The following is a 20,954-nucleotide window of genomic DNA, read 5'->3' as shown; positions in this document are numbered from 1 at the left end:
GGTAATGTTATACCTGACTGTTTCCAAATGAGTTCAATTCATAACGTGAGGAACCTTGAAAGATAACGAAGTCAGTTATGAGACGTTTTATGTTTAAAGCTAAAAACCTCCATGTTTGCATAGTATTGCTACAGTTAATGGTAATGTCTGACTTTAGTAATGATGTTAGCTAATGGTGAGTCTGGTTTGAAACTAAACCTTTTCCGCGAAGTCGTCCAAACAAAGTGTTTGAAGGATATTTTTTGAAGGGGTATTTTGAAAGGTTTGATAGAATGTAGTTTGTAGTCGTTTCATATCGTAAACTCCTGAGTATGACGTAAGTGGTGTTTGTCAATAATTCTTTCCATCTCCTCAGAAGTCTTTTGCATTCCTGACTGTATAAATTCAACGATGGCATAATATTTCCTCTTACTCGAATGTAACGTTTGGATTCAATGCAGTTCCACTGTCTGGAACTTTAAACGACAAGGCTTGAACTTTTGACATAAATGTTTTCGCTGTTGAGTCCATAGAGTCTGAAGTTGCTGATAAAATGATTTGTCATAATATGAGTCATTCCTAAACGTTCTGTTATGATATATGACGAATGAGGTTAAATGTCTTACCTGAACCCATCTTTCCACAAATAGAAATACACACCATTTGAACAGAACTCATAGTCCTTACTGAAAGAGAAGAATTAAGAGAAGAGTTAAGTTTGTCTGTAGTTTCATTCATGTCTTCATCTAACGTCATGTATTAAATGCTTCAATTTTATCTCCATTAAAAATGCAAGTCAGAAATATTCAGAACATACACAGAGTCTAACTGGACAAGAGTATAAAGATATCTATGAACACGTTATGATGAAACCTACCAAAATTCAAAAAAGTCAGTATTACTTATGAATATCCAAGACACTGGGTAGAGTATGTAGGAGTGAGAAAAAGCTATTGAAATCAGACAGGTTCGAAGTATTCCAGCAGGAAGAACAATATTATTGAAGAACTTTTAATGTTTGAGATATAATGATGAAACAAAGAAGCAAGATAGTTTCCCTGTTGCTGTGTATGTGAACTTAGATACAGGAGATGACATGAAAGTTTTTACACAAAGCTTAAAACGGTAGTGAGAGAACAAACTTACTGCGGAAGGACATCCATTACCTTCAGAAGTTACCATAGCATATTAATTTTGAAACAAACTCAATAGATTTTAAAGTCATCTCTGCAAAGAAGTCAGGTTTTACATTTAAATGAAGCAGATGTATATTCGAATGAAAACTTCAAAAGCCTATTGCATGGTTAGATAATGACGATTGCTTTAAGAAAATATTTAAATACAGTGACTCAACGAGTGTCAAATAGATGACCTTCGTGGAATGTTACCATCGACGTTTACAGTAGAAGGTTCAGCAGGATTGCTTACAAGATTGTCAATTGGTTGGTATTTGGCTCGTGGAGAACATTGTTATAAAATCCAGTATAAGTGAATTTGCTGAAGAATCTATATTATGTCTTTCAAACTATATGTATTCGCCCGCAAGCATTATAGTTATAACAAACTTTGTCAGTAAGTTTAACATAAACTTATCGAACCTTTCTTCAATGAAAGATGTTGTGCTACCTAAAGACGGAAAGGATGGACTCATTATTTGAGATGATTTTAATAGCATTATTAAATGAGTTTGTTTTTGAAGGTTATCATGATGAAATAACCGTTGTAGAAGATGTTAGCAATTGTTCAGACATTTTGAAGCGTATAGATGATATAAGAAATAAGTTAGATAGACCGCAAAAGCGGTGAGGGCGAAGCCCGTGAGAACGTTTATGTTTCATTGACTTTCTCCAGTAACGAGAACTTTTATGAGATAATATTTAAGAGAGATGATTTTAATATGGGTTAAATGGTAGCTTGGGCAGCTTTAGGCGCAATGGAACAAAAGCATTAGCATTTGGAGCAAAAGCACTTGGAGCTTATGACGCCGCAGTAAATAAAATGAGTGGAGGAAGGGTTTCGAAGACATTAGATGCAAATAAAGGGAAGATTGGAGGCTGGGTTGCAAAGAAGTTAAGATTAAATAAAATAGGGCTCATAAATAAAGCATCCAATTTGGTTGCGACTGAGTCAGAAAATGCTTTAGGAAAGGACGATGAGTTTGCAAAACACGCAAAAGACTTTAATGACCAGATGAAAGGTGAAACAATGCATTTAAATAGAGTCGATGGAACTAAAGAAAATGTTTCTTCTCCACCAGTAGTTCTTCCGTATGGTCCCTATGGAATGTATGGAAACCCTTACGAAAGACCATTTGACCCATTGACTGGTGGAAGTAACTGGTATCATTACGGCGAAGAAGAAAGACAGTCAAGTTGGAGACAGACGTGAAGAAAGCAACTAAAAAGAAACCAAGGAAGAGAGTTATAAAGCAATGAATTCAACAGGGTGAAAAAACAGGTGAAAAAACAGGTGAGATCTCACCACTTCACCTAAATTTATTTTTGTGCTATGTTTTCATACGTGTGAGGGTGGTGATATCATTAATTTTTAAGTTTATTTTTTATTTTATTTTTATATAAATGACGAAAACTATTGAGATAACAAACTACAACGGTCATGAGTTCAAGAATTTGTTCTTCGTTCCTCGTGAAAATACATTCTATCAGATACGAGGGAGAAAGGGTAAAGTTAGTTTGAGCGTTTATGACTACAAGCATAATGGAAAGTTTATACAAGCATACGATACAAACGGTAAACGTGTTTCATTAGCTTTGTCAAAACTTACTAACATTTATTTTGACAGTGATTTTGACCTATATGAAGAAGAAAGTGAGTCAGAAGAATATGAACTGTTGTGTGAAGCACAGCAATGGGAGGAGTTGCAATACTTTTGTAAGTGAGAACGTTTATTTTTTACATTAGTGAGGTGAAGTGATTGGCGGCTTTGTAAATATTTAAGGTTAAGTTAGTGTTGTCGTTTGTGTTGTAAAATATACGTTAACGGTTTTGTAAAGTGTCAAATTCACATATCAGGGGTAAGGAGGCGCGCAGTGCCTCCGTACCCCTGATATGTTTACTAACTAAAGGTTATGACATAAGCTGTACTGTACAGTATGACACGGGTAAAGCGCTAGAAGCATTTAGTTATAACGATGAAATTTATGCCTCTACTTTCTCTGTTAAAGGTGTATTAGTTGAACCAAGATTTACTTTGAGAGTTAAGTCAAAAATAACTTTTGAAGATGCTATTAAAAGTAAAGCTGACAAAGATGAACTTGACGCAACGAACAAAGTTTTGAAATCTCATAAACACAATATCTCCGATATAAATGAACTTCAAGCTACATTAGACAGTAAAGCCGACAAGAACCATACAAACGAATCCTTCACTACTGTTAGAGCAGACGACATAATATTGAACTATACCCTTGGTTCAAGTGCACCTTTAGAGAATCCAAGTACAAGCGTAAAAGATACACTAAACTCCTTAAATAGTAAATGTATGAACATTGAAGGTCATGTCAGAAACTTTGAAACACATGAACTACCAGCAATGTTAGATAAAAAAGCAGATAAAGAACATACACATAAATCCTTCACTACTGTTAGAGCAGACGACATAATATTGAACTATGATTTGGGTTCAAGTGCACCTTTAGAGAATCCGAGTACAAGCGTAAAAGATACTCTTAACAATTTAGATAACAGTTGCAGGAATATCGAAGGTCATGCCAGAAACTTTGAAGCATATGAACTACCAGCAATGTTAGATAAGAAAGCAGACAAAACAGAGCTTCAAACATTAAAGACTGAAATACTTCAAATATTATATCCTGTTGGTTCTATTTATACGTCAATGAACTCAACAAATCCAGAAACAGTTTTAGGTTTTGGTACGTGGAAGCAGATTGTAGATAAATTCTTATACTGTGCTAGATATTCAAAGCAAACAGGAGGTTCGAAGAAAATTAAAGAAGCAAACCTTCCACCGCACACTCATACAGGAACTACAAACACAACAGGTAGTCATTCACATTCAATAACAAAAAGAGGTTATACAAATCTTGCAGCAGGTTCGGATAGACAGGGAATGCATAGATATGATATTTCAAGTGACCCAGTAGATTCAAGCGCAGGTATTTTCTGTGGAACCGCAGGAAATCATTCACACACTTTCACAACAAATCCAACAGGCTCGGGTGCAGATTATATGCCACCATTTGTGACTGTATTCGCATGGTACCGCGTTCAATGAACGCGCTTGAGCCTAGAATAAAATCTTTAACTTTACATAAATGAGCTTGAAAGAAGTATTCGAACAACATCCATGGAGGTCATTTAAGAAGTTCAATGAAGCTGCAAAGAGTTGGGGATTTACTAACAGAGCTGAAGTGAAAAGGTTCTTTGACAAAAATGTTGTACATCAAACAAAAATAAACCCTTACGACTACTTTTTACCAATTTACTCCAACGCTCCTGACGCATACCAATTTGACACTCTCATTCAAAGCAGAAAAGGAGGACATAAACCATTCCTCATCTTCATTAATGTTAACACTCGTAAAGCATATGCATATCCAATGAGGAATAAAGGAACTCGTGAAGTGTTAAGAGTTTTACAAAAGTTTGTAGCAGAACATAGCCCAAGTACTTTAACATCAGACCAAGACAGTGTATACCTCAGCAATGAAATCACAGATTTTCTCATTAAGCATAACATAATTCACTACACTACTGAAGACCATAACCATAACATACTCGGCATCATAAACCGCTTCATAAGAACGCTCAGAGATTTAAACCAAGAGCGAGACTTTACCGAAGAAACAATGAAACATTTTCTCGAAGTATATAATTCCTCAACACATTCTACAACAGGACATACACCAAATTCAATGACACAACAACAAGAAGAAAAGTATATACAAAAGAAACGAATCCAAACACAAAATATCAGAAATTCAACACAATTTACCCTCATTCCTGGTACAAAAGTTCGTGTAGTTCTTGACGACAAACCGTTGACAAAGAAACGTTTAAGGTTAAGTAGAAACTATTATATCGTAGACTCTACACAAGGTAATGGATATCTTATAAAAGCTGCTGACGACTCCATAGCATTTTACCCTCGACATAAATTAGTTGAAAGTAGTAATGGCAAACTTGCTGAAACCATTGACGAAGCAAAGCGAGGAGTGGTTATTGAAATACTTGGCTATAACATAAACGATGACACTTATAAAGTAAGATATGAAGGAGGCGTTGAAGATGTTATACCATCTAAGAACTTAAGAGAGTCAAAGTCAACACATCTGGGACCATTAGAGCGGGAGTACTGGAAAGAAAAAAATAAGCCAGAAAGAATAAGAAAATTCTTCTAAACTTTTTCATTAGATGTAAATCAGACAAAATAATTTTTAGGTGAAGAGGTGAGATCTCACCTGTTTTTTCACCTCTTTTTTCACCCTCGCCGCTTAGCGGCTCAGATTGCTTTAGCTTTCTCATGAAAATTCATGAATTTCCTTAAGATAGAAAAATAAAGTTAGTTTTATTTTTTATTTATTTTTTATTTGGTATGTAAGAACAGAAATGTCAGTCGAAGCAAAAACATTCACGAACAAATCTAATGGCAAAACATTCACAAAAGGCACTTATAATGGTATTGAAGTCTTACGTAGAGACAAGGATGGTTACATTAATGCAACAAAGATGGCAAGAGAAGCAGGAAAGTTAAACCATTTAAACCGATTTCTCAATAGTGCTAAAATGCAGGAAATTCTTGAGTTTTGGTTGAAAGAATACGGTCGAGCCAAAAGTGGCTCAACCTCAAAACAAGCATTTTATGAGCTTACTAATGGTGTTCTAAATGAATTCAAAGGTATTTACATACATCCTGACCTCGTTCATTTTGTTGCTGAATGGTGCTCTGTAAAGTATGCATTTTATGTCAAAGATATTATGGACTCCATAGACAAGAAAGTTCATGAGAAGTTAGATGAAGAAGAACTCGAAGATACAGTAGAAAATGCAAAACATTTGTTTGAAGAAGAAGTTAGAAAAATGCATGAAAAACAATTAGAACATGAACGTGAGATATGTTATGGTTATAGAGATTCTCCATACGAACTAGACCAATGGGAACAAGAAGATTTAAAGAGAGAATTTAGAGAATATGAACTCGCTAAGATAGCATTAGAAACTGCAGAAAAGAAGTTAAAAGTTTGGGGTCGTTTTGTACAAAAATATTGTGAGTAAATGAACCATTTATTTTTATTGAATTCACCAAAAATAATGTTTAGGGTAGATGGTTAGATCTAACCCGATTTCTAACCTCATTTCTAACCTCGCCGCTTAGCGGCTCAGATTGCTTTAGCTTTCTCGTGAATTTTCATGAATTTCCTTAAGATAGAAAAAATAAAGTTAGTTTTATTTTTATTTATTTTTTTATTTTGTATAAAAGATATGATTTCAACAATCGGCACAACAACAATTCAAGCCACGAACGGCGGGACTCTGTCCACAACTACAGCACCAAACTCGCTAGTCATGAATCCTACGTCAATGTTGGTAGAGATGAAAAGCTTTATTCCTTCTTCATATACTTTTGAAACAGAAATCCAGAAGATAAAGCAAGAACTTTTAACAAGTAATTTAGACTGTAGTGCGAAAGATGAAACAAATGAACAGTATCTTTATGAAATGGAGGACCTCATCGACCATTTGCCTAAACTACCTGAAATTCAGCAGCAAAAACTACCTATTCCTGAATTCGACGAAATTGAAGTCAAAGCAACTGACTCAGTAGAAATTAAGAAATTCATACGTAAAGTAAATTATGAATTCCTTGGTTTTCATTGCAACCATAAAGTTATGGACAAAGATTGCGACATGGTTTATAAAAATATTTCTGACCTTTACAAATCCGAAGAATTTAAGACATACGATAACTTTGTTTCATTAGTTGCAAAATGTGTATGGCAGATAAGAGATAAAGATAGAAGAGGTAAAGTATGGAATGAACAGATAAAACCAGCAGCTTTTGAGTTAAAGAAAACCATTGACGCCTTAGTTGTTCTAGCTGGTAATGTTTCAATGTATAACGCAAAAATGAATCCGCAATGTTCTAAATGTAAAGCAGCAATTAGGAAATATAACTATTCAGTAAAAGAGATAGAAAGAATGAGAAACGACTATGCAGATTTAAAGAGGGAAGCAGAGAAGCCGGTAGAAAATAAAATGGACATGCTGTCATTTCTGAGCAAAAACTATCCAACTGCTGACGATTTCCTTCTATCTGATGTCAAGAAGAAGTATAAAGAAACTTTCGGCATTGTTAAAACATTCGATGTACTAAAAGAAGAAATAGAAGCTACGAAATTGTTTAGAATCTCACGAATTCATAACGTTTACCATGTAAAACGTTTATAAAATAACTGGGGTAGAAATGAGGTTAGATATCGGGTTAGATCTAACCATCTACCCTAAAATATATTTTTGGTCAAAGCTTCCACGAGAGAAAAGATTCCTCATTCGCTAAGGATTCCAAAAATGAAAAAATCATTGATTTCGGCTGAGAAAAAACAGCAAAACCCTTCTTCCATTCCACGGGAACAAAGAAATAAAGAAGAAATAAAGTAAATTTTTTATTTATTCCCGTGGAAGATAGAGCACTTTTATGACACTTTTTATTCACGACAAACAAGACAAACAAAGAAAATAAGAAAATACGGCGCTGTTGCGGTTCGAACCACAGACCCTGACCCCTCCATAACACCACCTTAGACCACTGTGCTACGTAGCCTGTCGACATAAGATTTTATAAATTGCATATTTGACGTAAATTTATTTCCATCTGGCTTCCCACCGCATAAGATATTCATACGTGTTTGTAAGACATTCATTAAACTTCTTTTCTATTGCATCTAATCTTGCGTTATTTTTTCAATAACTTGTCTGTATTCTTCATCATTGTTAACCAATTTTTTATCTACAAATTTTATTAGTGTTTGATTCACTTCGTTATGATAACGGTCATATTCTTTCAATACGTAAGTGAAGACAAAATGCGTCGTACCTTCAATCTTAAAGCTTAAAGAACTTTCAACACAGTTTTGAGGGTCTGTCAGTGCGTCAATGAGATAGTATTCGAAGTCAGTCAATAATCTTTTTAAAGTCATTTCATACAGGATAAAATTTAATGTTGTGAAGAAATAGTGTTTATCTCAGAAAAAATAACGCTAATTTTATTTTTATTTATTTTTTTTATTTTGTATGTAAAGACAGTAATGTCAACATCAGAGAACACAACAACAGTTATAGTCCATGAAGCTATAAATGAAGAATACGAGTACATACAATATAACAAACAGTTACGTCTCATTCGTTCAGTCAAAGATGACATGTACCAAATGCAAAGTATAATGAATGCTCTTCGTTCTACAAAGCAAGCATATCATTGGTTTGAAAACCAACAGACAAAAGAACTTTTAGAAGAATTTCCTCATATGATTGCTTCCCTCGGAAAACCGGGGGAAGAGATTCCGTATGAAAATCGCAAGAATTTGGCTCCTGGTTTGAAAGGTTATTATGTTCATAGACTTTTAGTAAATGCTGTAGCAATTTGGGCTTCACCTCGTTATGCTTGTTATATTTTCATGATGTTAGATGAACTATATAAAGCAGAACGTGGAGAGATGGAAAAGAAACTTCAAGCAAAAGATGAAGTCATTGAATCCAAAGACAAAAGCATACAGAAAAGAATACCGCGTTCAGTACCAAAAGGAAAGGAAAAGAGTTATAGGTATATGATATATACTGAAGAGTTGGAGAAAGAAGAAGATAAAGATATGGTTATGTTGCATTTAGTCAGAAGAAACAACAAGAGCTTTTATGACTTAGCTAAAATATATAAATCTGACAGAAACTGGTTCTATCGTGAAAACTTACCGATTTCAATGACACCGAATGAGCAAATAAAGGAAATTGTCAAAAATACTCTTCCTCAAACACACTATGACATCAAAGGTTGCACAATACTTACATTCAAAGAAGACTTAACATTACTGAAGGAAAAAATAACAGAATATTTCGATAACTTCAAAGAGGAAGAATGAAGTCACGACAACATTAACGAAGAGAGAATGAGGTGAAAAAAGAGGTGAAAAACGGGTGAGATCTCACCTCTTCACCTCAATTATATTTTTGTGCTATATTTACACTCATTTACGAAGAAGTCATGAATCCTACGTCAATTATGTTCGACACTGTAAGCATTAACGATAACATTAACGAAGCATCATGCTGTTCGCTCTTTCGTACCTGTTGTCAAAATGTCATGTTGTCATCATTTTTAAAAGAAGTTAATTAACCTGGTGACACATGGTGACGTGGTGACACCATCAGTTATTCAAAAATATATTTTTGCTTAAATAGCTTCAGGGTCTATTTCTTCAACCATTTCACTTCCTTCGTCAATGTCAATAGAAGCTTCTTCAACCTTTGGTAAGAATTTCTGTATAACATCTTTGTTCGTTATTGTCTTCAGAGATGAAGGATAATATTTCACAGATGTTTCACCGTTCTTATATTCTTTCTGTTCGGAAAGATTTAAAGCAATACTGAAGAAGTCAATATTAGAGTTCTTTATAACAGTATAATGAGTATCTTTGACATTCACGAAGAAACTCTTTTGTTTCAAAACTACTGCTAACTCTTGTGAAGTATAACGTTTGCTGTCAATGACGATAGCTAATGGTCTGACATACTGACCAAACTTAGATTCTTTCACAAACTTCTTGTTAAAGATAACATTAACATTTGAAGCATTATTGAACTCATTCTTGATGGCAGTAGCGAGAGCATTGTATGAAAAGAACTTGCAATCTTGCATGTGTTTCATTAAAATAAAAATATTAAATTATTTTGAAAAATAACTTTAAAAAATCTAATCTAATTTTTTCAAAAAATATTTTTTTTATTTCCTACTAAAGATGTATCGGAAGTTGTCTAAGTTAGAACACTCGGAAATAAAACAACTTCTTACAGAAGCTAATATAGATGTTGCAAAGCATTACGCAACAAACAAAAAAGCACTCGCTGACTTCATTAAAGACTATAATGGTGCAATAAGTTATGATAGAATTCATGAGTTCATAAAGCCGCAACGCGGCGAGGACGAAGTCCATGCAAGAGCATTTCCTTTAAATGACGTTGCTATTGACTTATATCATAGACGTTCAGTACCTCATGAAGTAAGAAGAGAAATGTTTGACATAACAAATGCAAACGTTGGTGAAACAAGAAGAAGAGACGACACACTGAAACAACAGAGAAGAGAGATGTTTAAGAGCGCTATAGAACAAGTTCGCAAAGCTAACGATGTCATTCGTTCCATTGACGACAAACCAAAAGAAGGTGAGAGATGGTTAAAGAAAGATGAAGAGAATAGGAAGAGAAATGTGAAGTCAGGCAATAGACTCATTGACTTTAACATCGAAGCTTTAGATGAACCAAACAGAGACTACTTACACAAACATTTCGGTAAGGTTTTCATGAGACTCTTAGAGAAAATTAAAATAAACTCACAACAGAGATGGATGGTATGTTATAAACTTGGTGGAAAGTATGAATGTTCTACGTTAAACCTCAATAATATTGGAACATTACTACATCAGCTCTTGAAGGAGAACTTTATATCAGAGATAGAAGCAAATGCTGCAGGTATTGTTGAAATGCACTATGACTTCTTCTTGACAAACATAAAGAATCTTACCGAAATAAAGATGTATGATTTAACAGAATATGAAGGCTTAACGATGTCAGATGTAAAGAAAGGCAACCCAAAAAAGAGACCATATAGAGATGAAAGCACACTGACAAATGACCAGAAAGCCATTTTGGAAGCTCTTAAGCAAACAGGAAACCCAGCACTTATAGAAAGCTTTTGGAAAGATAATGGTGAAAAGAAGTTTTATAAGAAGAGAAGCGGTCAGTTCTGGAAGTATCTTTGCACATTACCTATAAATCTTGAGCGCTACCAAATCTTCAATGAATTGAACAAAAGAACTGCAGCACTTATGACAGAAGACAATTGTTTCGTTTATGCTTGCATTCAGGCTGGAGTAGATGGAGAGACTATTGACCACATGAGAGAAGTCATTCGTGTTAGAGACTTTCCTCAAAGTAAAGTACAAGAAATTTCTGACGCAACAGGTATAGCATTTAATGTTACCATTGGTTATTTCAATGACTCAAGACATAATGAAATAAAGAGATACATACCAAAAGAATGTGAAACTGTTCGAACTATTGACTTACTTCTTGTTGAAGACCACTACATGCTAAATGAAAGATTACCAATGACAACATATTTCGTCAGAAATTACAAAGAAATCTTGAAGGAGTGTGGTGGAATGAACATTGAGAAACAAATGAAGATTTATACAAAGAGAGAAGATAAATATGTAGTTCGTTATGATAGAACAACACCGTTATGGGATGTTATGAAAACATTGTGGGAGTGCAAATATTTCGAACCTATTTCTTATGGAGAACTTTTCACATATACGACTGACTTATATAAACAGAACCTTGCACCATTTAAAGATTTGACATATGCTCCAAAGTATTGTGTACAACTGAAGAAGAAAGCCGAGTCAAAAGAAGTAAATAAAAATAAGTGCAAGTTCATTCCTGAGCACGTTTTCTTTGCTGACTTTGAGTGTAGCACAGACGGCTTTCATAAAGCTTTTAACATCTGTTATGACAGTGAAGATGGTTCAGTGAGTGAAAGCATTTGGGGTCAGAACTGTGCAACAGAATTTTTGGAACGACTTCCTGACAAGAGTTTAATATATTTCCATAACCTCAGTTATGATATAAACTTCATCTTAAGACACATGACAGAAGTGAAAGGAACTCCCATCATTAAAGGTTCACGAACAATGCAAATAACTGGCTTATATAAAGGAAGGGCAATTATTATAAAAGACTCTTACAGTGTTATAAATAAGAAGCTTAAACTATTTCCTGCTATGTTTAACTTACAAACAGGACCGAAAGAAGTATTTCCATACAACTACTACAGCAGTGTTTTGTTAGCAAATGACAACAGAACTGGTGTCATTTCTGAAGCATGTAAGTTTGTAAAAGATATTGATACATTCATGAAAAACATAGATTCCATCAAAGGTTGCAGAATAGATGAAAACCACTTCGACTTAGAAAAGTATAGCACATTTTATTGCAAACAAGATGTAAGAATTTTAAGAGAAGGTTTTGTTAAGTTCCGCAATGACATATTGAAAGAATTTGATTTAAACGTTTATGACTACGTTAGTATTTGTTCAATTGCTAACAAATTATTTGAGAACAGAGTGTACTTCCCGAATGGAAATTTATATGACCTCTCAAATAAACCAAGAGAATTTATTTCACGCTGTATTCAAGGTGGAAGATGTATGCTGTCAGATAACATGAAACAAAAGAGCGAAAAGAAACTCATTGTTGATTTCGACGCTGTTTCATTATATCCATCGCTATAGCAAGACTTTATACTTTAGAAGGTATTCCAAAGGTTATGAAGAAAGAAATGTTAAGCACAGAGTATCTCATGAGACATTTATTCGATGACGACCAAAAGGAACCCATTGGTGAAAAGTTTATGTCTGGCTTCTTTGTTCTCATTAAGATAACAGAGATTGGAATACATAGACACTTTCCTTTAATAGTTTGTGACCCTGAACTAAATCCAGAACTTAACGTTCCCAGAAGTTCAAACACTTGCTGTTTAATGTATGTTGACCATATAACATTACAAGACCTCATAAAATATCAAGGTGTCAAATGTGAAGTGTTGCAAGGATACTATTACGATGGAAACAGAGATATTAGAATAAGAGATGAAGTAAAGAAGTTGTTTGAGTTAAGGTTAAAGTATAAGAAAGAAGGAAATCCTTTGCAAGAAAATATAAAGCTCATTCTGAACAGTATTTATGGCAAAACTATTCTATCTCCTATTGAGTCAAAAATAACCATAGTAAATGACAAAGATGCTATAAGATATGCCATCAGAAACTACAACCATATAGTGAAGTTCGAAGGTTTGGATGGTTCAGATAAAACTATTTTCAAGCTAACGAAAAGCATTTGCAGACACTTTAACTTCTGTCCACTTGGTGTTAACATTCTGTCTATGTCGAAGAGAATAATGTGTGAAGTATTCTGTACTGCTGAGGACTTAGGAATGGACATCTTTTATAGCGATACGGACAGTATGCATCTCTACAATGAAGATATCCCTCGTTTAGCTGAAGAGTTTGAGAAACGTTATGGAAGAGTTCTCATTGGTAAAAACCTTGGTCAATTTCATAGCGACTTTGCAGAAATCACACCTGGAAAACAAAGTTTAGCATACAAGTCAATATTTTGTGGAAAGAAGACTTACATAGACTTACTCACGAATGATTTAAATGAAGTTGCATTTCACTGCAGAATGAAAGGCGTGAAGCAAGATGTTATTGCTTTAACCGCTAATGAAATGTTTCCTGACTCTGTTCAGTGTTTCTATGATGAAGATAAAGGTTTAATGGTTCCTCAAGGAACATATGACAAAGACTCTGAGTTCAGTTTAATGAAGTTATATAAAGCACTTTATGACGGTCAAGAGATGGGATTTGACTTATGTAAGTCATGTCAACCTTGCTTTGAAGAGAAGTTTAACTTCTCAATAACGACTAAAACAAGCTTTATTCGTAAGTTGAAGTTCTGAGGTCATTTATTTTTGTCAGCAATGAGGTCATTCGTGATAAAAATAAGCCGCTAGCGGCAAGGGCGAAGCCCATGTGGTCATTTACAATACTGCGATGGTAGAGTTTAAGAGTTGTGCTTCAATGCAGAGACAGTCCTTATGGTCTGGAGGTAAGAACACTGGGCAGTTATGGTCATGAGTGGAGAACATGTCTATCCAAAACTCACGATTGAAGCCAGTTAATTTATAGTATTTAGGGTTAGGAAGTGGTGAAGTTCTTGTATGACCAATGAACTCATTTTCAACTCCCTTACTTAAGTTTGAATATAATATAGCTTGCTTTCTATCCCAAATGCCTGGAAATCTAATTTCGGAAAAATCATTTTTCCTCGGAAGCATTGCATCATAATTGAAAACATTCTTGAAATCATCACTTGGTTCAGAGATTTGAAATCTTATACGTAATGGATTTTCTTTCTTTTTAGCTACTTCATTGAATGGTGAGAATACAATGAATTGACAGTCATGTGTTCCATCTTCATTTTCAAACTCGTAATGAAAGCTATTAATCTTTCTACAATTCCTTCTTCTTTCAGTTGTGCAAGAAACTCACGTAAAGGCTGTAAAGTTTGTACTTCAATGTTAAACTTTTTTGAAAATTTCTTAAATGTAATATACAGTCTTCTAACGTTGTATCGTCTTTAAAGTATTTGTATATGTGAATGTTTTGGGCGCTTAAAGACTGTTCGTCATTTTCTATCTCGACTTGAAGTATAAAGTCAACCTTTCTGAAAGCACGTGTTATATACATATGTTATGCCAATGTACTTCTCTTCATTTATGTTCACAATCCAGTCTGTTGGAAACTTAAACGTTACTCTGTTCCCCTTTATTTTGACGTCAGGGTTTTCACTACTGAACGCAACAGATAAAGGTATTTGTCTATACATTTAATTCGGATAAAAATAAACCATTTACTCTTTCTTTGCTTCAGCTTCTTTAGCTTTTGCTTCAGCTTCTTCTCTAGCTTTCTTCGCCAGCAAACGTGGGTTCTTTTGTCTTCCAGCAGCTAATGCAGCAAGTTGTTTTTCACTAAGTTTTCTCTTTGGTCTCTCTGGCTTTTGTTCTTGTTTTTGTTCCTTCAGTTCGGATAAAATTTGCTCACGAATTTCTTTCTTCAATGCTTCAACATCTATGACCCCTTGGGTCTTGTCCGTAGGGCTTGTCTGAGTCATTTGACTGCAGATAAAAAACAAAATTAAAACTTTAACCGATGTAAAATGAGCTTGTCAAAATCAGAGCGAGAGTCTATTATATTAAATGACGCAAGAGGAATACAACATCCTTTCTATTACGTAAGTCAGAGTAAAGATGGTAAAATATACGTAAGAAAAAGAAAGGTTCCATTAGCGAATGCAGAAAGCGACAACATTAAGGTGTATGGCAAGGGTGAAGTCCACGAAGCCCATATAAAACCTTCTGTTCAAACTGAGCCACCAAAAGAACAGAAGAAAAGAAGCCAGATGTACTTTCAATAACGAACCAAGAGCTTATTGCAAAGTTCGTGAATTTCATTGAAAAACAAACCGAGTCAAAGAATCCTGACCCGCCAGTGAAAGAAGTTGAGACAAAAGAGAATGTACAGTTCATTGAAAATGTCAAGAAACAACTTCCACCACGAATGCCAAGAAGAAGAGTGAGAATAATGAAGTAAATAGATATTTTTATCTGAAGTAAATACATGCAGAACGAACAGCTAAACGAATTTACTCCAGCAGAGCATATTCATCAGATTCGCTCATATTTCGATATCATAGACAATGCAGTTCAAATTGGTGACACTAATAGAAAATATTCTGACGCAAAGATTCCATCACAACCTGGAACTGCTAAAGATAACACATGGGTAACATTCAATCTCTCACCTCCTGGTGAAAATATGTTGGACCTTTACAATACATTCATTACGTATAAAATGGAAGGTCAATTTATTGTAGATAAAGAAATTGGTTCAGGTTCCAATAAAACAAACCCACCAGGATTTTGGATTGGTTTCGATGACGCTTTCTATGCAGTTGCTGGATATCAAATCCTTGCAAATGGTCGTATCGTATATTCTCAAGACAACGCAAGAGAAGAAGCATATATAACTTCAAACTCACAAACTACCGAACAAATAAAGAAAGTAGATGTTTTCTCAAAGACTCGACATGAAGATGTATGGAGTCATTCGGGAACATGCAGAACAGGACAAATTGTTAGTGGTCCAATTACAGCAGGAAAATCATTTGATTTTAAGCTTCGTTTAAGAATTCCTGTTAGAAGATTCCTTCCATTAGAAGCTATTCGATTTATTCCAGCTTTTGCAGGAAACATTCAGCTTAAAGTAAAGTTCAGTAGCGACGCCTTACAATGCACATCTATATCTGTAAATGATATCATTGCTTTCAATCCAACTCTTAAAGTTGCATTTGCTTCAGATTCAAATCCACCGACAAATAAATTTGTTCCATGGAATGAACCATTCACTATGATAACGAAGGCAGTAGAAGCTAGTGGAACAGTTACTATTACAACTGTAACCCAGCAACTATTTCGAACAAAGATGGATTTTAATGAATGTTTCATTCATCCAAAGTCATTCTCTTTAGACCCTAACATTTATACAGAACTTGTAGAACATTATACAAACGAGGCTTTATGTTTTCCTGTTAAAGTTATGGATTGGATTCCTATGGACGGTTCATTCTCAAAGAATACAGATAGTTCAAGTGCAACATTTACAGCAGCTTATACGCCTATTAATGTTAAAAGTATTTGGGCACTATTTAGAAAGAAAGACAACTATTATGTTAATTTTGAGAACCCTAAGTTTAAATATCTTCAGCTTTCCATGGGAGCTTATGGAAATATGCCTGCAGAACCTGAAAAATCATATGGACCTGTATTTTATGAAATGGTTGCGAACGCTGCAATACAAACAATGATATGATAGGATTTAATGAAGATGTTATGAGGTCATTGGTGGATGATGGTAGTGTGGAACATAAATGGGATAGCTATGACAACACACATTTCTTATGTGGTTTTCCAACAGAAGTGGACTTTTGCTTCCAGCAAGGTCAAACATCTACTGCTCCAATAACATACAAATTGTCTGTTAAAGGACCTATTGAACTAGCAACTGAAAATGTACCAAAGCCACTTATTGGATTTATGAGGGATTGTTGCTTTGCCATTCAGGTGCGTGCTAATGGCATCCCATAATAAGATTAGATGACTATAACTTAGCTACGGACGACGGTGAGGAATAAAGGATGAACGTTTATTTTTAAAGCTTATAAATGAGTTCTTCATCAAGCTCTCGTGAACCTTCACCATCTATGAAACAAACTTTACCAAACGATTATGGAGCACCTATTGAATATTTCTTACGAGCTGCACAATGGCAAAGAGCAGTCTCACCAAGGTTAGGTGTTCCACCAGCTCCTGTCAAAAATAGCATTTGGTCAAGTCCTTATATAAAATATGGTCTCCCACTAGGTTTGCTAGCTACAGCAGGAGCAGTTATGATGTTGAAAAGAAATAAAGCAAATGTTGTAAATAATACTGAAGTAGCTGAAGTTAAACAAACTCCAACACCTTCGCAAAACCTTCAATGACTCCTGAACCTATGGAAGTACAAACTCCTGTTCAAAAGTCAACTCCTAAACCGACTCCAACATTTAAACCAGAACCTACTCCTCAAATAAATCGTAAAACTCCTGCGTTTCCTTACTGAAAAAATAACGTTATTTTTATTTAATATTAAAATTTTTATTTGATTGAAATGACAAATAAAGTCACTGAAGCAATGAAACAAAAGTTTTTGGTAGAATACATTAAATCAGGAACTATTCCAGAAGGTTTTTACATTCATACTATGAAGGATGGTAGAGTTCAGTTTAGAAAGATAAAGCAACCATTAGATAAAGAAGGAATTTTGAGAAAGATTAAACTTCATGAGGACAACATTGCTGAACTTAAGAAGAAGCTAGAAGAGTTGGAGAAAGGAAGAGAGTTATAAAGCAATGAATTCAACAGGGTGAAAAAAGAGGTGAGATCTCACCACTTCACCTAAATTTATTTTTGTGCTATGTTTTCATACGTGTGAGGGTGGTGATATCATTAATTTTGAAGTTTATTTTTTATTTTATTTTATATAAATGACGAAAACTATTGAGATAACAAACTACAACGGTCATGAGTTCAAGAATTTGTTCTTCGTTCCTCGTGAAAATACATTCTATCAGATACGAGGGAGAAAGGGTAAAGTTAGTTTGAGTGTTTATGAAGGAATGAAGAATGGAAAGTTTATACAAGCATACGATACAAACGGTAAACGTGTTTCATTAGCTTTGTCAAAACTTACTAACATTTATTTTGACAGTGATTTTAACCTATATGAAGAAGAAAGTGAGTCAGAAGATTATGAGCTGTTATGTGAAGCACAGCAATGGGAGGAGTTGCAATACTTTTGTAAGTGAGAACGTTTATTTTTTACATTAGTGAAGTCGTTTGTGAAAACGTTAGTGAGGTGAAGTGGTTGGCAGCTTTGTAAATATTTAAGGTTAAGTTAGTGTTGTCGTTTGTGTTGTAAAATATACGTTAACGGTTTCGTAAAGTGTCAAATTCACATATAATGGGTACGGTGGAACGCAGTGCCTCCGTACACATGATATGTATACTAACTGCTTGGATGGATACTGATATAGTTTGATTCTCTTCCACTATTGTCGGTTCGCTTTCCGACATGAGATAAAATTGAAGGTTTAACGTACTTTTGATACTCTGAGTTAAAAAAGATTTTCTTAACATAATTTGATTTATTGGTCCTTAAAAAATTCTGATTCAAAATTGAATTGAATCGAACGAGTTTTCCTTTTGAGTCATTTCAAATATTCATGAGAAAGAAAAAAATACTAGCAATTTCAAATATTTTTGATTTGATTGAATTCAAAAGTGTCACAAATATTCAATGAGAAAGAGAAAAGAGATCGAATATGTTGTTTCTGAGCGAATAGTCAAGCAATATTTCGTTAAGTACAAAGATCAGCATCCGGAAAAAAATAAATGGGTATATCAAAATGAGATTCCGCAAGAAATTTTTGAAAAATATCTAGAAACGAAGAAAACAGAAAATATTGATGAAATGTTACGCTGTACTCGAATTGTTCATGTTGTTGATCAAGATAAAAAAGAATTTTATCTTGAATTTTCAAAAAAAAATCAAATTCATCACATATTAAACAAGAATCTAGATGAAGAACATCAAAAGGCTTATATAGATTATCTTGAAAGTTTACTCAAACTTGAAATAAAAAATAAAAATTAAATTAACCCTCGTTAGGATATCGTTGCAAATAAAGATCTGTTTCTCAGAAAGATCCTGATTTTCTGATAAATATTCTGTTGTAACTTCTACAAGGTTTAAGATATGAAAAACATTTTTGAATATTTCATCGCTATCAAATCTGCGGAAACATCTGGAATATAATTTCAAATATTTGTGAAGATTTGAATTCTCAATTGCATAATTAATTAAAAATTCATGTGAATTTAAAAAATCGGTAGATAAATTTGCATGGGTATAAGAGGAAGTACACAATAATACCCCTGAACTACATACTCTGTAAATGAATAGTGAGGAGAAAGACTTCGCAGAATTTCAAGTGTTTTTATGAATTCTAAAGCCATCTCAGATGTTATATCGACTGCTTTATAAAATAAAACTATAAATTTGAGAAGATAAACAAAATCTTCGTTATTTATAATTGAATTCACGTCATTAAAAAAGTTGAAATAATTTGATATTAGTATATCCGAACATGGAAGAGCAGTTGCATATCCTGGGTAATATTTTAATAATTTTGTAAAGAAATTTGCAATTGCATAAGTTGAATATTGATTTTCGTACTCAATAATACTAGAAAAAATTTCTTTCTTGAGTAAAACTGCGTTTTGGAAGAATTCAACGTCAAGAATATTGTTTTTAATCAAAGCAATAAATGTATCGATGATATAGAGAGAATTGTCACTGCTGCTTATGAAACGTAATATCTCATCATATTGATCGGAAAATGTTGATAAATAAAGGTATTGTATGTTATCTAAAGCTTTAAAATGAATTAATTTTAATGAAAAAATGAAAAAAATCTGGTTAATATAATGCGATAAATATTCGAATAAATTTTCCAGTAGTATCAAATCTATTTGAAAGATATTCGAAGAAGTGATATTTTGAATTGTGAATTTTAATATTGTTTCATTTTGTGTAGATTGCTCGATAATGAAATGTATCAAAAGATTCATTGAATATGAGTCAATGGAAAAGCTTAAATCCTTAGGGATATCCAAAATAAATCTTAATAAAGAAGATTCGTCTTGAAAATTAGCTTCCGAAAGTTCTATTTCAGTCGGAGCTGGAAGATTCCGATCATTTATGAATCTCGAAACGACAGAAAATTTGTATTGTTTATATTTCATTATTCGAAATGATAAACTTCAAAATCTAAAATTTATTTTTTTACAATATATTTCATCCTATTGTCAAGGCTAAATTTTTCACCGGAAGTGTATCAAAAATTGATAAGATTTACGGTGATCTAATTATGACAATTCAATGCATCTCGTGATATAACGCAGATATAAACACAACTGATATTGCATAACTAATAATTGAGTCAAATAACTAAATTATGTGTTATATTTTACACATATTTCTTCAATTTTGTAATAAATGGATGTTTAACACTAATTTTTTAAGGACTTCGACTTTAGCATCACATAAATATGTTATTTTCTATATTAAAACGTAATTTTGGTGGTCTTAGAATAGAAAAATATGCAATATTCGTGGAGATAATGAGGGTTCTTAAACATGTTCTTAAAAATAAATAAAATAATACAAATCTTTATTCAATCTTTTGATATTGTTGGTCCTCTCTTTGTGAAAATACTTAACTTCAAAGAGTATTATGTTTTACCTAGTGAGGACCTTAAGTTTGCAAAAACATAATAAAAGTAAAATAAAAAAGATCGGATTTATCACAAAACTTTGAGTATTATAGGATTTAATATATTTTCTTAGTAGATTATATGATTTAGTTTCTTAAAATCTAAAGTATTTCTTGAGGAAAATATAAATTGAAATTCAAAAAGTAAAAAAAAATGTAAACAAATCAAATTT

General features: G+C 33.5%; 11 protein-coding genes and 2 pseudogenes across 13 annotated transcripts, besides 3 other annotated features; 10 read left to right on the top strand and 3 right to left on the bottom strand.

Moving 5' to 3' along the window:
• Positions 1-198: 198 nt before the first annotated feature.
• Positions 199-3,061: a mobile genetic element.
• Positions 3,062-3,316: 255 nt separating this feature from the next.
• Positions 3,317-18,458: a mobile genetic element.
• TVAGG3_0748670 (keratin-associated protein family) lies at positions 3,482-4,234 on the top strand (the record flags this gene model as incomplete). The annotated part of the gene is made up of 1 exon (XM_051245131.1): positions 3,482-4,234. One exon carries the CDS (start codon positions 3,482-3,484, stop codon positions 4,232-4,234), a length of 753 nt encoding a protein of 250 aa, XP_051091718.1.
• Positions 4,275-5,257, top strand: TVAGG3_0748660 (integrase core domain containing protein family; the record flags this gene model as incomplete). The annotated part of the gene is made up of 1 exon (XM_051245130.1): positions 4,275-5,257. A coding segment is annotated over one exon (983 nt), but the record flags the coding sequence as incomplete, so codon positions are not given.
• Positions 5,569-5,997, top strand: TVAGG3_0748650 (KilA, N-terminal/APSES-type HTH, DNA-binding family; the record flags this gene model as incomplete). Its single annotated transcript, XM_051245129.1, has 1 exon — positions 5,569-5,997. A coding segment is annotated over one exon (429 nt), but the record flags the coding sequence as incomplete, so codon positions are not given.
• TVAGG3_0748640 (organellar and viral DNA polymerase type B) lies at positions 6,442-7,407 on the top strand (the record flags this gene model as incomplete). Its single annotated transcript, XM_051245128.1, has 1 exon — positions 6,442-7,407. The coding sequence occupies one exon, from the start codon at positions 6,442-6,444 to the stop codon at positions 7,405-7,407; it is 966 nt and encodes a 321-aa protein (XP_051091715.1).
• TVAGG3_0748630 (KilA, N-terminal/APSES-type HTH, DNA-binding family) lies at positions 8,265-9,092 on the top strand (the record flags this gene model as incomplete). The annotated part of the gene is made up of 1 exon (XM_051245127.1): positions 8,265-9,092. The coding sequence occupies one exon, from the start codon at positions 8,265-8,267 to the stop codon at positions 9,090-9,092; it is 828 nt and encodes a 275-aa protein (XP_051091714.1).
• Positions 9,404-9,877, bottom strand: TVAGG3_0748620 (uncharacterized protein; the record flags this gene model as incomplete). Its single annotated transcript, XM_051245126.1, has 1 exon — positions 9,404-9,877. One exon carries the CDS (start codon positions 9,875-9,877, stop codon positions 9,404-9,406), a length of 474 nt encoding a protein of 157 aa, XP_051091713.1.
• TVAGG3_0748610 (organellar and viral DNA polymerase type B) lies at positions 9,969-10,333 on the top strand (the record flags this gene model as incomplete). The annotated part of the gene is made up of 1 exon (XM_051245125.1): positions 9,969-10,333. A coding segment is annotated over one exon (365 nt), but the record flags the coding sequence as incomplete, so codon positions are not given.
• TVAGG3_0748600 (organellar and viral DNA polymerase type B) lies at positions 11,565-12,456 on the top strand (the record flags this gene model as incomplete). Its single annotated transcript, XM_051245124.1, has 1 exon — positions 11,565-12,456. A coding segment is annotated over one exon (892 nt), but the record flags the coding sequence as incomplete, so codon positions are not given.
• Positions 13,172-13,747, top strand: TVAGG3_0748590 (organellar and viral DNA polymerase type B; the record flags this gene model as incomplete). The annotated part of the gene is made up of 1 exon (XM_051245123.1): positions 13,172-13,747. One exon carries the CDS (start codon positions 13,172-13,174, stop codon positions 13,745-13,747), a length of 576 nt encoding a protein of 191 aa, XP_051091710.1.
• On the bottom strand, positions 13,829-14,676 carry TVAGG3_0748580 (annotated as a pseudogene). Its single transcript has one exon. A coding segment is annotated over exon 1 (848 nt).
• Positions 14,701-14,961, bottom strand: TVAGG3_0748570 (uncharacterized protein; the record flags this gene model as incomplete). The annotated part of the gene is made up of 1 exon (XM_051245122.1): positions 14,701-14,961. The coding sequence occupies one exon, from the start codon at positions 14,959-14,961 to the stop codon at positions 14,701-14,703; it is 261 nt and encodes an 86-aa protein (XP_051091709.1).
• On the top strand, positions 15,007-15,437 carry TVAGG3_0748560 (annotated as a pseudogene). Its single transcript has one exon. A coding segment is annotated over exon 1 (431 nt).
• TVAGG3_0748550 (uncharacterized protein) lies at positions 15,468-16,116 on the top strand (the record flags this gene model as incomplete). The annotated part of the gene is made up of 1 exon (XM_051245121.1): positions 15,468-16,116. A coding segment is annotated over one exon (649 nt), but the record flags the coding sequence as incomplete, so codon positions are not given.
• Positions 18,459-18,709: a mobile genetic element.
• Positions 18,710-20,954: the final 2,245 nt, after the last annotated feature.

Source organism: Trichomonas vaginalis, chromosome III (genome assembly GCF_026262505.1).
Source record: "Trichomonas vaginalis G3 chromosome III, whole genome shotgun sequence".
Lineage (NCBI taxonomy): Eukaryota > Parabasalia > Trichomonadida > Trichomonadidae > Trichomonas > Trichomonas vaginalis.
The sequence above is the reverse complement of the archived record's forward strand: the minus strand, read 5'-3'. Positions and strand labels throughout refer to the sequence as shown.